Source organism: Coptis chinensis, chromosome 2, assembly GCF_015680905.1.
Source record: "Coptis chinensis isolate HL-2020 chromosome 2, ASM1568090v1, whole genome shotgun sequence".
In the NCBI taxonomy this organism is placed as follows: domain Eukaryota; kingdom Viridiplantae; phylum Streptophyta; class Magnoliopsida; order Ranunculales; family Ranunculaceae; genus Coptis; species Coptis chinensis.
In genome coordinates this window covers 34,667,096-34,679,287 of record NC_141457.1, presented here as the reverse complement: position 1 = coordinate 34,679,287, position 12,192 = coordinate 34,667,096, and the positions used below count along the sequence as shown (strand labels likewise).

The 12,192-nt window shown below is 37.8% G+C and overlaps 1 protein-coding gene across 1 annotated transcript; it reads left to right on the top strand.

Moving 5' to 3' along the window:
• Positions 1-2,930: 2,930 nt before the first annotated feature.
• On the top strand, positions 2,931-3,560 carry LOC147515874 (uncharacterized). The gene has a single exon (XM_086593081.1). The coding sequence runs from the start codon at positions 2,931-2,933 to the stop codon at positions 3,558-3,560; it is 630 nt and encodes a 209-aa protein (XP_086449207.1).
• Positions 3,561-12,192: the final 8,632 nt, after the last annotated feature.

The following is a 12,192-nucleotide window of genomic DNA, read 5'->3' as shown; positions in this document are numbered from 1 at the left end:
ATCATGAGCAAGATTGACCGATGTATGGTTAATAGTCTCTGGGTAGATGGGTTTGCAAATTCCACAGCAGAATTTCTGCCTCACAGTGTTTTTGACCACTCGCCTATTCTCCTATCTTGGTATGATGCGGAGAGGAAGGCGACGCCTTTTAGATTCAAGAACTCATGGATTGAGCAGCCGCAGTTTCACTCCATTCTTAAAGAAGTGTGGCAGAGACCTTTGTTCTCTAACCCTATGTATGTTATAATGCAAAAACTTAAGCTTCTGAAGGAGAAGATAAAGCCGTGGGCTAGGAATAACTTCTCAAACATCCATGGAAGAGTTCAACAGGCCAGAGAGGACCTATATGACGTCTAGAGACAGCTCCAATCAAAGCCATGGGACCCTTACCTAGGACAGAAGGAACATGTAGCAGTGCAGAGGTATGGAGAACTGGCAGGTATTGAAATCTCTGAGATCAAAAGCAAGCAAGATAGTGAGTGGATGTTAGAAGGAGATAAATGCACAACTTTCTTCTTTAAATCCTTAGAAGAAAAGAAAGCCAGAATAGGGATATGGGCTCTCCAGAATTCCCAAGGGAATCCCATCACGGGACACGCAGAGGTGACCAAAACCATCATCGATTACTACACTTCTACTCAAGGCAATCGAGGCAGGAGATAAGCGAGAGAACTTCTTCCACCAGGTTGCAAGTCCGAAATACCATCTCTCGAACATATGAAGTCTATCCCGGAAGTGGAGGCTACAAATGGGCTGAAGTAAAAAGGCACTCTTTGAGATGAAGGAAAATACAGCTCCAGGGCCAGATGGGTTCACCCCGACTTTCTTTAAGAAGTGCTGGGATGTAGTTGGGCATGATTTCTCTCTAGCTATTCTTAATGCTTTTCAAAAGCGTAAATTTCCTAGAGGAATAAACGCCACTTTCTTATGTCTTATTCCTAAAGTCAACAATCCCACATCAGTTGAAGATTTTAGGCCTATAGCCTTGTGTAATACTGTTTACAAATGTATTTCTAAGGTTATTGCAAATATGATTAAGCTAGTTATTGATGATTTGGTTCAATCTATTCAATCAGCTTTCATTCCTGGCAAATCCATTCAGGACAATATTCTGCTTTCTCATGAGCTCCTCCGAGGATATGACAGGAAACACGGCACACCTAGATGTACCATTAAGCTGGACATTTGGAAGGCCTTTGATATGGTCAGTTGGGAGTCTATCAAGGCAATGATCAGGATCTTCGGATTTTCGGATAATATGTGTCAGTGGATTGAAATGTGCATTTCATCCCCTTCCTATTCTGTCATGATTAATGGTGCGCCGGAAGGATATTTTAATGGTGACAGAGGTCTCAGACAAGGAGATCCCTTATCTCCATATTTATTTGTCCTAGTAATGGAGATCCTCATCTGTGTGATTAAAGAAAGACTGAACAATCATCTTATCCAGTATCATTCCAAATGCAAAAAGGTGAAGTTGTCTCACCTTGCTTTCGCGGATGATGTTCTTCTGTTCTGCAAGGGCGAGAGTGCATCCATACAAGTCATGAAGGAATGTCTAGAAATTTTTGGAAATGCAACTGGGCTACAGATCAACAAACACCAGACAACTCTTCTTGTGGGAGGTCTAAATGATCAAGAGGCGAGTGCTCTGGCTAACATTTTAGAGGTTGACTTGATCAAACCTCCAGTGAAATATCTAGGACTTCCTCTCATCTCCGCTCGATTGGATATCAAGGAATGCCAACCTCTGGTAGAGAAGGTCACTCGCAAGATTACCAACTGGAAATCAAGAGTATTATCTCATGCGGGTAGATTACAGGTAATAAAGTCCATCATGCTGTCTTTTCACACATATTGGGCAAGAACCTTCATTCTTCCCAAGACAGTACTCGAGCAAGTGGAAAGTATTTGTGCAAAATTCCTCTGGACTGTCACAAATAATAGAAAAGGGCTGCATCAGGCGAGTTGGAGCACAGTCTATCAAACAAAGGAAGAAGGTAGGCTGGGAGTTAGGAATGTTCACAGATGGAATGTGGGTGCACATTGTGGGCTGATCTTCAAATTAGTCTCTAAAGAAGACACCATATGGGTAGCTTGGATTTGGAAACAACACATCAAGTCCATCTACTTTTGGACTATGAAAGTACCAAAAGACTGCTCTTGGACGTGGCGAAGCATTTTGAACAATAGAACTGCAGCCAAGAAACTTATCAAATACTCCATTGCAAAAGGGGAAGAAACACTGTTGTGGCACGATATTTGGTGCACAAGATCACCGTTGTTCGAAGACACTGAAGCAATGGCAGAATGGGATTTTCCGCTGGACGCTAAGGTCAGTGTTATGATTTCTAATGGAGAATGGTCTGATGCAGTCACAAACCTTAAAGGCGGTGATTCAAGAGGTGGACATCAGCCAACATCTCACACAAGATCAGATAGTGTGGACGCCACATCAGAGTGGGCAGTTCACCTCACACAGTGCGTATCAGGCACTGTCACCAGAGAAGGAAAAGAAGAAATGGCGCAAGCTGGTTTGGGGTAAGTGGGTGCTTCCTAGACACTCTTTCTCTACATGGCAGCTGTTCTCTCAAAGTCTCCCCACACAGGACAGACTTGTGCAAAGGAAAATTCTCCAAACTTCAGCATGCTTCCTATGCAACAATAGCCGAGAATACTTAGGTCATTTGTTCTTTGAATGTTTGTACTCCAAGGAAGTCATATCTAGAGTCAAGCGACTGCTCGGTATCAGCACTGATAACCGCACAACAAATAGAGAGTAGTCGTCTATCCTTTGCATATGCAAAGAAGAAGAGTTGGGAGAGATCTACAAGGTTTTTTTCTGCACATCAGTGGCATACTTATGGAAGGAAAGGAACGATCGTAGATTTCAGCATGTTGCCAAGACAGAGCAAAACCTTTATGAGAAAATGGAACGAGATATAAAGAACTACCTGCAAGTCTTAAGGCCAGAAGTCCAGGATTCGGCAAGAGTTAGGGATCTGTTTCAAAGACTTAACATCAAACCCAAATATATGATGCTAAGGCAAGTAGAATGTGTGTGGAGGCCTCCAAATGACAGGCGTGTGAAGGCCAATATCGATGGAGCAGTGAGCAGTAAGGGAGCAGGACAAGGCGGAGTTATCAGAGACAATGAGGGGCAGGTGTTAGCCGGGTTCAGTGGCAGTGGAGGCTTGGCATTTGTGCTATTTCACGAAATCAAAGCTATCAACATATGCCTACACAGATGTATAGCAGAAGGCTATAAGGAAGTGGAGGTCAAGTCGGACTCTCTGCGAGCTGTGAATGCAATCAACAAGCTGGAGAAACCCCCTTGGTTCTGCATGGACATGCTAAAAGCTATAGATATGAAAAGATCAGAATTCACTTTTATATCTTTCTCTCATGTTTATAGAGAAGTGAACCGAGCTGCGGACTATTTAGCTTCTCATCATGATGCAGCTAATTTAGTTGTACAATTTGTCCCTCCACTAGATCATAGACTGCAATGTATTGTAAATGATGATGCAAGTGGCCAAATATATGTACGAAATAGTTGAGTTAATACAGGTGGGGGTCTGCCTAACCCTAGCTTAATTTAAAAAAAAAAAAAGATGCTCATGCAAGATGTTCGTGAAAAGATGTAATGACTATTACCTACGTATTAATATAAGTTTCAAAAATTAAATCCTAATTCAAGTACTACATGAGATTTCTAGACTGATATCATCATGGAGAAGGAAACAATACCATTATCACTAAGTGCCTAGTATAAATAATATTTATTATTTTTAATATTTTATAAAGAAAAGTGCATAATTTATATCCTAAAAGTGCCTAATTTTTGCAAATGTTTCTATCCCACCCACAAACAATCGAACGTTTTGTCCTCAAAGTGTAAAGAGATAAGAAAATAATTTACCATAGAAACGTGGTAAAATTTGGCAGTACCTCTAACAGAAATATTATAAAGATAATAAGATAACATGAAGCATAATTAAACTGTTACATACTAACTAACACAAATTCTACTGGAGTAAACATGATAGGCAAAGGGTGGAAAAAAGATATGAAATGAAATACCAAAATACGCCACCCCCACACAAAATTTGAAAACTCTTTTTAAGTTTGAAAATTTTTGTGGCCTATACTCCAGAAAGGTGGTATGTTATAAAAATTATATGGGTCTTTTAAAGTCAGATTCGCTAGACTTAATGTGATATATATGTATTAACATGCAATTTACCATATATCAATAATCTATATAATTGTGGATATTTCCATAAATAGTTAACACGGAATGCACCATCAAACATAATTAAGCACCAAGATTTCCTATGACGTGGCTTAGTGGAATGGGAGTGAATTCTGATGGATCTAGAACCTAATCGAGCATACAGTTTGTTCTTTTTCCTCATACGAAAGGGATGCCAAGTGAATGAGCGTGAAAAAATGGATGGTTTTGGAAAATACGTGGGATGTGGATAAGTTTTAGAAGGAAGGAATGGAAAAAATGAAAAAGTGTCAGGTGGCTTGTCCTTGGGTATTACGTCTTCACCAGATGGGTTTAGAAAGTCATGAAGCATAGGAGAAACAAGAAGGTTTAGTGCAAACTCAATGTTCCTTTGAAAAGGTGGAAGGTGCAAACTCAAGTCTCAATTATGTTCAGATAAAGAGGGATATTGTTCAGTTAAGAAGGCTTTGTTCGGTATGTTGGTTTTCCTCTTCTTGGTGCACAACTCTTTTAGAAACTTAGGGTGTCCATGTAGACTTTTTATAGCATTTAGAAAAGGTAGGTTTATAGTCAGATTTTTAAACACTTCCCTAATCTCATCAAAATTCTCGTCCTTTTTAGACACAACTAGTCTCTAGGGATATGATGGGTTATCTCTATATTTAACATAAAGGTCAAAAGTATTATTAGTCTTTGCTTTATTTTTAGCCATTTTCCATCTAGGTGTCCAAGTTGGAACCTCTACAGGTGTAGGATCATCAGTTTCTATTATGGGGTTTTGTAAGGGTTTCCTTTTTGGTTGTGGTGGGACTGGAACTTCTACAGTTGTAGGATCTTCAGTTCCTATGGCAGTATTTGGTATGGTTTCATTTTCAGCTTCTGTTTGCGAGCGATCTCCAGGCATAGTTACTTTGTTATCAACTACTCTCCCTGAATGAAGGGTAGTGACTGCCTGTAGGTCTCCTTGGGTTATATTACCATTACACTGAATACTGCTTATTTCGAAGGCGGTGTTTATTGACTTAGGATTAGGTATTGCTTGACCTGGAAACACGTTTGTTTGGTTATAATTTTGGTTAGGAGACATGTCAATAACCTTTTGGCACAAAGATTACATTATTTGCATCGTTTGTTGCATCATTTTAGAATTTTGATCATGCTGATCTTTCATCAAGTTGGACTTTTGTTGCATAATTTGATTTTGTTTTTCCAACAAGGTCACTAAGAAAACTCCCCAATTATTGTTCCTCTTAGATTGATCTTCTAAGAATTTATAAGCCTCCAAGGCTCCTTTACTAAGAAAACTACTCCCAGTCATGATATCTAGAACCTCCTTATGACGATATAAAAGCCCCTTGAAGAAGGCATGAACAAGCGTGTCTTTTGCAAGATTATGATGCGGGCATTCAATGAGAAGATCAGTGAAACGATTCCAGACCTCTGAAAAGGATTCATGAGGATTCTGGCGAAAGAAATAAATCTTTTGAAGCATTTTATCTGTCTTCAGTGGTGGGTAAAACTGTTCCATGAAAAATTGAACAAGATTAGTCCATGAGTCTACAGAGTTTGGCGTTTGGGCAGTTAACCAAGATGTCGCCTTGTTGGCTAAGGTGAATGGAAACACCCTAAGTTTAACTTGATCCGGACTTACGCTAGGATGATAAAATGTAGTGAGAACTTGTTCTATCCTACGCATGTGTTGATAAGGCTTCTCGTGGTCTAAACCATGGAAAACCGGTAAAAAGTTAAATATATTCGGAGGAATTCGAAAATCCCCCACTAGGTATGCAAGAACGATGCACGGCTTAGGGCCATTGTTTAGTGCTTTATAAAAATTAGAGAGAGGAGTCTCTAGTTCTTTAGCCATTGATGCAGGTGTAGTGTGTCAAATTTTAGATAGGCATCGTCTACGAAATATAAGCTTGATTATACTATAATTAAAACTCCTATGACAGAAAAAACGATGAGTGGAAGGAGCACCTGAATGTCTCCTTGCTACACATGTGAATAACATATTGTATACGCAATCCTAGTGTATTTAAGAAATTGGAAACACTTAATATAAAATAATTTGAACAAAAAGAGAGTCTGTAACTAACCTGTGAATCGAGCTTTCTTCAAAAGGGGCGCGGACGCGCTCAAATATAAGGCAACAAGGGCACGTGCACGCTTGGAAGAAGGGCATGTATGCGCTTAGTATTAGTGTAAATAGGGCGTGGGCGCGCTCAGAGTGCACAAATTTGGAGAATTCCAGTAGACTTCCATGAGCAATTTTTCTGTTTCAGGAAGACAGGCATGGGAGTGCTCAGATAGACTGTAAAAAGAGCACGAACGCGCTCCAAAAAATTTGAAATTTTTACAGTAGTTTGCTAGGATGTCCAGTAAGTTGTGTGTAAAATTTTAGAAAAATTGGAGTTATGAAAGTTCTTCTACTGCCCTACAAAGTTTGTGAAACAGTTTTCGGATACAACACAAACAACCGAATGGTTAACCAATCAAAATAGAGCTAAAAATTGTCAAAAGTTTACTTGAGACTTCTGATAGATCATGCGGGTTCGTGTAAAAATTTTAGACCAATTGGAGTTCTAAAAATTCTTCTTATCGGCTGTGGTTCCAGACGTTAAGTGTTGCAAAACTGCAGAAACACACTGAAAACAATCAACTAGTTAGATGATCAAAACAAATAAAAAACTCTTCAAAAGTTTACTACAAACTCCTGACTTATGATAGATACTCGTGTAAAAAACTTAGAATTTTTGAAATTGCCTAAGTAACCTTACTTGTCTATTTTTCCAGAAACATACGGTGTTAAAGTTGAAATACAGTCGTAAATCAACTAGGAAAACTCTAAAATAATTCCAGTAAATCAATAACACCTTAAATATTATGCTTGAAAAACTTTCAGAATTTTTGGAAATTAAGAAATACCTTTACAACAGTATTCTTCACTGTGAGTCCTCAATCTTAAGGTAGCGCGGACGCGCTTTGTGCAAGGCAAAATGGAGGGCTGGCACGCTCTTAGTTCAAAACATTGAATTTCAAGCTTGAACAGTAATGAAAATATGAGAAACAAGAATGAAAAATTAAAAGGGTGGGTGGGTAGATGATAAAAGGGAAAACGATAGTTTTACCTACGAATAAGTGATGAAACTCAAATGTAAGTAAAACTAGAACTATTTTCGTGCTTATGTATCAAAGTTATCTACTCTTGTTATCAATGCAATATGTTTAGAGTAGAGAATTTGTTTCACTCCTTGTTGTTTAAAAATGAAGTTTCCTAGTTTGTGTAAGCTAACAAAGTCGTGAGAGTAATGGGATTGAATTTTAACTACGATGGTGAATCAACAATCAAGATGATATAAATCAAACTATGGAAATACTAACTTAACAATCTAGGGAGGAATTAGGGGGATTTGATATCACCTTAATTCGACTTAATAAACTAACGAAGAATTGTTGTAATCGGAATTGCAATATTTTCGCATAACAATTAGGTCTATCTAATCCCTAATTGTTCATGGTAATCTCTACCAACTAACAATCAACATGTGAAGCAATCAAATCCATTCTCATGGAGAACTAATTACTTTCTAATATGGAATAGATTACTACAACCCTTTCTACGCTAATCGAAATCAAGTTTCATCTATGTTTCTTCAAACCCCTCTAATGGAGGTTTTAGCCTTGAATCATTACACTGTCATTTATAACACAAGAACAAATAGAACAAGTCATTATTGAATAAGCAATAAACTTTTTTAATCTAATTGAACGAGAGGATAATGATTCAAAATGAATTAAAACTGAATTTAAAACTAATTTAGAACTAAGATTATGAATAACTAATTATCAATTTAAGACAAACTAAATATATGAATTAAATATTGAATTAGAAACTAAAACTTCAAATATAAACTAAGTATTTGAATCTTAACTAAGTAACTAAGTCTAACAAACTAATTTATTGTTCTAAAACTAATTTTATTAAACTAGAACTAAGTTTTTGGATAATTAACTAAGTAAAAACCAAGTTACTTAAGATTTAAGCCTTAGTCTCTTTATATATAAGAGACTAGATCCACAATTTCGTGCATGGGCTGAGGAGCCATGTTTTGGGCCGGAAAATCGAGCCCAAAACCTCATTACTTCAGTCCACAAAAGGGTTTTAAGCTGGAAATGACTTCAATAGCCTTTTCATCCACTTTTTCTCCTCTAATTGGATCAACACTTATACCATTAGAAATCTCATTCCGAGCTGGTCGTTTTGACATAAGGTAGGCCTAATTCCGAGGTATGAGTCCAAAGATACGGCCTTCGGAAGTTCTACTAACTTTTGTGCGTTATTTTTGTCCGCGTTGACTTTGACTTTTCAGCTTTGACCAGGCTTTAAAAAGGCTTTTTCTCCTTGAATCTCGGCCTTCAATCATAAAACTTCTTAGCAACCAACCTTTGCTCCTTTATCTCGCAAAAGGGATGCATTTCTGCACATATTCGACTCCAATGCCTGGAATACATAAGAACACGATAACAATAGTAACTCTTACTTATTAATCATATAATTGGTCAAAAAGCAATATTGTTAAGGGGTTAAAACTACAGTTTTAGGCTCTTATCAAACCACCCCCAAACAGCATTTTGCTTGTCCTCAAGCAAATATGAGAAATTTGAATAACTGACCAAAAATGGAGTTCTAAATAATCTCGTTTCGCCGAGTGTGATTGCATTGACCATATGCAACAAGGCCTTAAACTACTAGGAATTCCCAAGTGGACGAGTTATAGCCTCGTGAGAGTTTTCTAGTGAAGGTACTCATAAACTTCATCTATACTACAACGACTAAGAAATAAAACTTATGTTTCCTTATTTATTCTCAATTATCTATACATCTCACTAGCAATGAATACAGAATAATCAAGTCGGAACCTAAGCTAATATATTCATAATAATCAATCATCTACGAATAAACATATATACGATGAGCAATGTTATGAAATGCACTAACAGGTTCGTTTCTGAAACTTTGGAATAACGTCCTTAAGTAGGTCCTCGCATAAATGTCAAGACAAAAACACTCTAATTTGTCCGCTCAAGTTTCGCTACTCCAGTGTGTAGCGGGCACACTTTACCTTACAATCTAATGACACACAAGGAAGCTGAAGTCGATCAAACACATCTGCCACTTACAATCACACTAACTTACTCCTAATTGAGTTAAAGGTTTTTATTAGGTGTTGTAAAGATTAGGTGATGGTTTTAAGAATGAAGGAAATGGATATTCAAAAAGAACCTGTCTGAGATAATAGAGTCTTCATATTATGTAACTAGAGAAAACCTTGTTCTTTACTTTGCTTCTACACTTTGTTTCCATCATTCGCTATTTTTTTTTTCTTTTTCTTTGGCTTTTGACCCCTTTGATTCTGTTTTTGGAGTTCTAACTCTTTATTATTAATATTTTATTATTTATTTATTTATTTTTATTTGGATGGAAACTTTATTTTATTATTTGAAACAACTAACAAATTCTTGATTTCAAAGGTTTTTCTCTTTTCTATTCTTCATCTCTATTCTCAAACTCATTCAAAGATGGGTAGGCTGATTTTTATTTTTATTTTGTTTTGTAAAAGAGTAAGGGATTTGCTGGTTATGAAAGCCTAATGAAAGGCTCAGAGGGGCGACTGGCGGAAAATAATTCATAAGGTTTGAATTTCTGGCTATATCGATCTAAAGAGGGCCTAAATTCTCGCTTAGGATATGGTATAGTGATCAAGCAAGTGGACGTGTGATTTCTCTATCCGGAATTTACTTCTCCCATGTGTCATTTCTCAAATATTTCACTCATATAAGGCTTTAGGCTATATTCTCACAGGATTTGTAAAATAAGTACTCTAGCCTAGATTTTAGAAACTTACTGTCAATACGAACATAAATACTCGTGCAATATATTTATAGGAAGATGCAAAGATTATTACCTACATATTAACCTAAGTTCTAAAAACTATTCTAATGCAAAAGCTAACATGAAACTTCTAGATTATTAAGAGCATAGAGAAAGAAAACAATACCAATATTCCTAAGTGTATAACATAAACTTTTTTTTATTTTTTTTATGGTCTTTGATTTTTTTTTTCTATAAACAAGTGCATATTATACTATCTATATCCTAACAGATGCCTTAAATTACGCGTGTTTCTATGCCACCCCCAAACAAAAAACATGCTTTGTCTTCAAAGTATTGAAATAAAAAGGGTAGAAAAATATCATGGAAACGCGTGAAATTTTGGAACATCTACAAAACAAAGTTAAAACATACTAATATAGATAAATAAAAATAGACGCAACTCTATATGAGTTCCACCCGTTATGGGGTTACAAGAAGTAAATTGCTTGGGACATAAGCAAACATGAACAAAAATAAAAACTTACCTCCTATCCAGCATTTAAGCGTCATCATCCTCCTTTACATAGAAGCGAGGTTCTTTTGCATCCTGCCACGCTATGATAACTTGCCAAGCCTATCTCCATGTATCATCAACTCATGCTAACCTGTCAAGTGTTACTTGGTCTGATGGGGTGTAAAGAGCAACCAAATGAGGTTGCACCTGCCATCCCAGCCAAGTCATAACTCGAAATGAACGAACAACGCAATTGGTGGGTCTCATGATTTCAACCCTAACCTAATCCGTGTAGCGAGTACAAAATTCAGGTAAACAAGCGCGTATGATGCGGCAAACCAAAACAGGCATAAGAAGATACTTATGCCTCATGTTATGAGCTCTCGCTAGACTAGCCACAAAAACTCTGGGAATGTCATATAGGAAACGTCCATCAGCTAAAGCAAGGAAAACGTCACCAGCGGTACTATGCGCAGAAGTAAACTGCCACTCCCCTAAAATATTCATCAGGATAAATAACATGGTAGTGCCTACGTTCAGGGACAGGCTACCAAGGGCTATGTTATATTGCCCTTGGTCCATTACACGAAACACCCCTCCCCCATAATACTCGTGAAAATATGCATAGTTATAAAGGTATACATTATTAGTCATATATCCCCACGTGTTTGTAGGATCAGGCAAAGGCATTCCCACAACCAACGCCACTAAAAACTTACTGAATTCCATTTTCGTGTCATTAACTATGACGGAGAATTTTTGTTCTCCATCAGGTTGACAAAAGAATTTAGCATTATTATAGAAATATGCAGTAAGTTCATGTGAATACGAGTCGTCAGGACTTACCAGTAGATGTTGCCATCCTAACTACAGGATCCTGTCGTGGAACCATCCTCCATATGTCTCGCTTCCTAACAAGTCTTTGAAAGACTGCTCAGGTATAATTGTAGGAGATGTCATCACAATAAATACTCTCTATAAGTGCTACAAACAACCTTGGAAAAACTCACAAAAAAATCATAAGTTTAAGTGGCTGAGAAGGGCAAGGCACGGGGTGCGCTTAGAATTTACCTGTGAAGGGTGCGGGGTGCGCTCCTGTCTTGGTCGAGGTCCAGACACTACAGCGCAAGGTGCGCTCAGATTTTACCTTACAAGGGCGCAAGGCGCACTCCTGTCTAACTTGAGGTCCAGAGGCTACAGCGCAGGGTGCACTCCCAAATGGCCTATGAAGGGCGCGGGATGCGCTCCTGTCATACTCGAGTTCCAGGCGCTTCAGTGCAGGGTGCGCTCGGATTTAGCCTGTATAGGGCGTGGGGTGCGCTCCGTATAACTTGATTGCTCTATAGTGGAAAACTAAGAGAACAGTGAAGAGTGAAAGGTGAGAGTGCAAGGTGAGAGGTGTGGGTTGTGAGTGTAGAGTGAATGAAGTATATATGGGGTTTTTGTTTCTAAAACGAATATCCACAAATTGCCAAAAAATTTAAGGCAATTGCCGGAAACAAAATATTCTAAAAACCAAAAGGGAAACAAGTTAGGCGCATATTCTGAATATAAACCAATAGCTTT

Excerpts from the sequence above, each read along its gene's own strand:
- LOC147515874 (XM_086593081.1), top strand. The coding sequence starts at position 2,931 with ATGGAACGAGATATAAAGAACTACCTGCAAGTCTTAAGGCCAGAAGTC.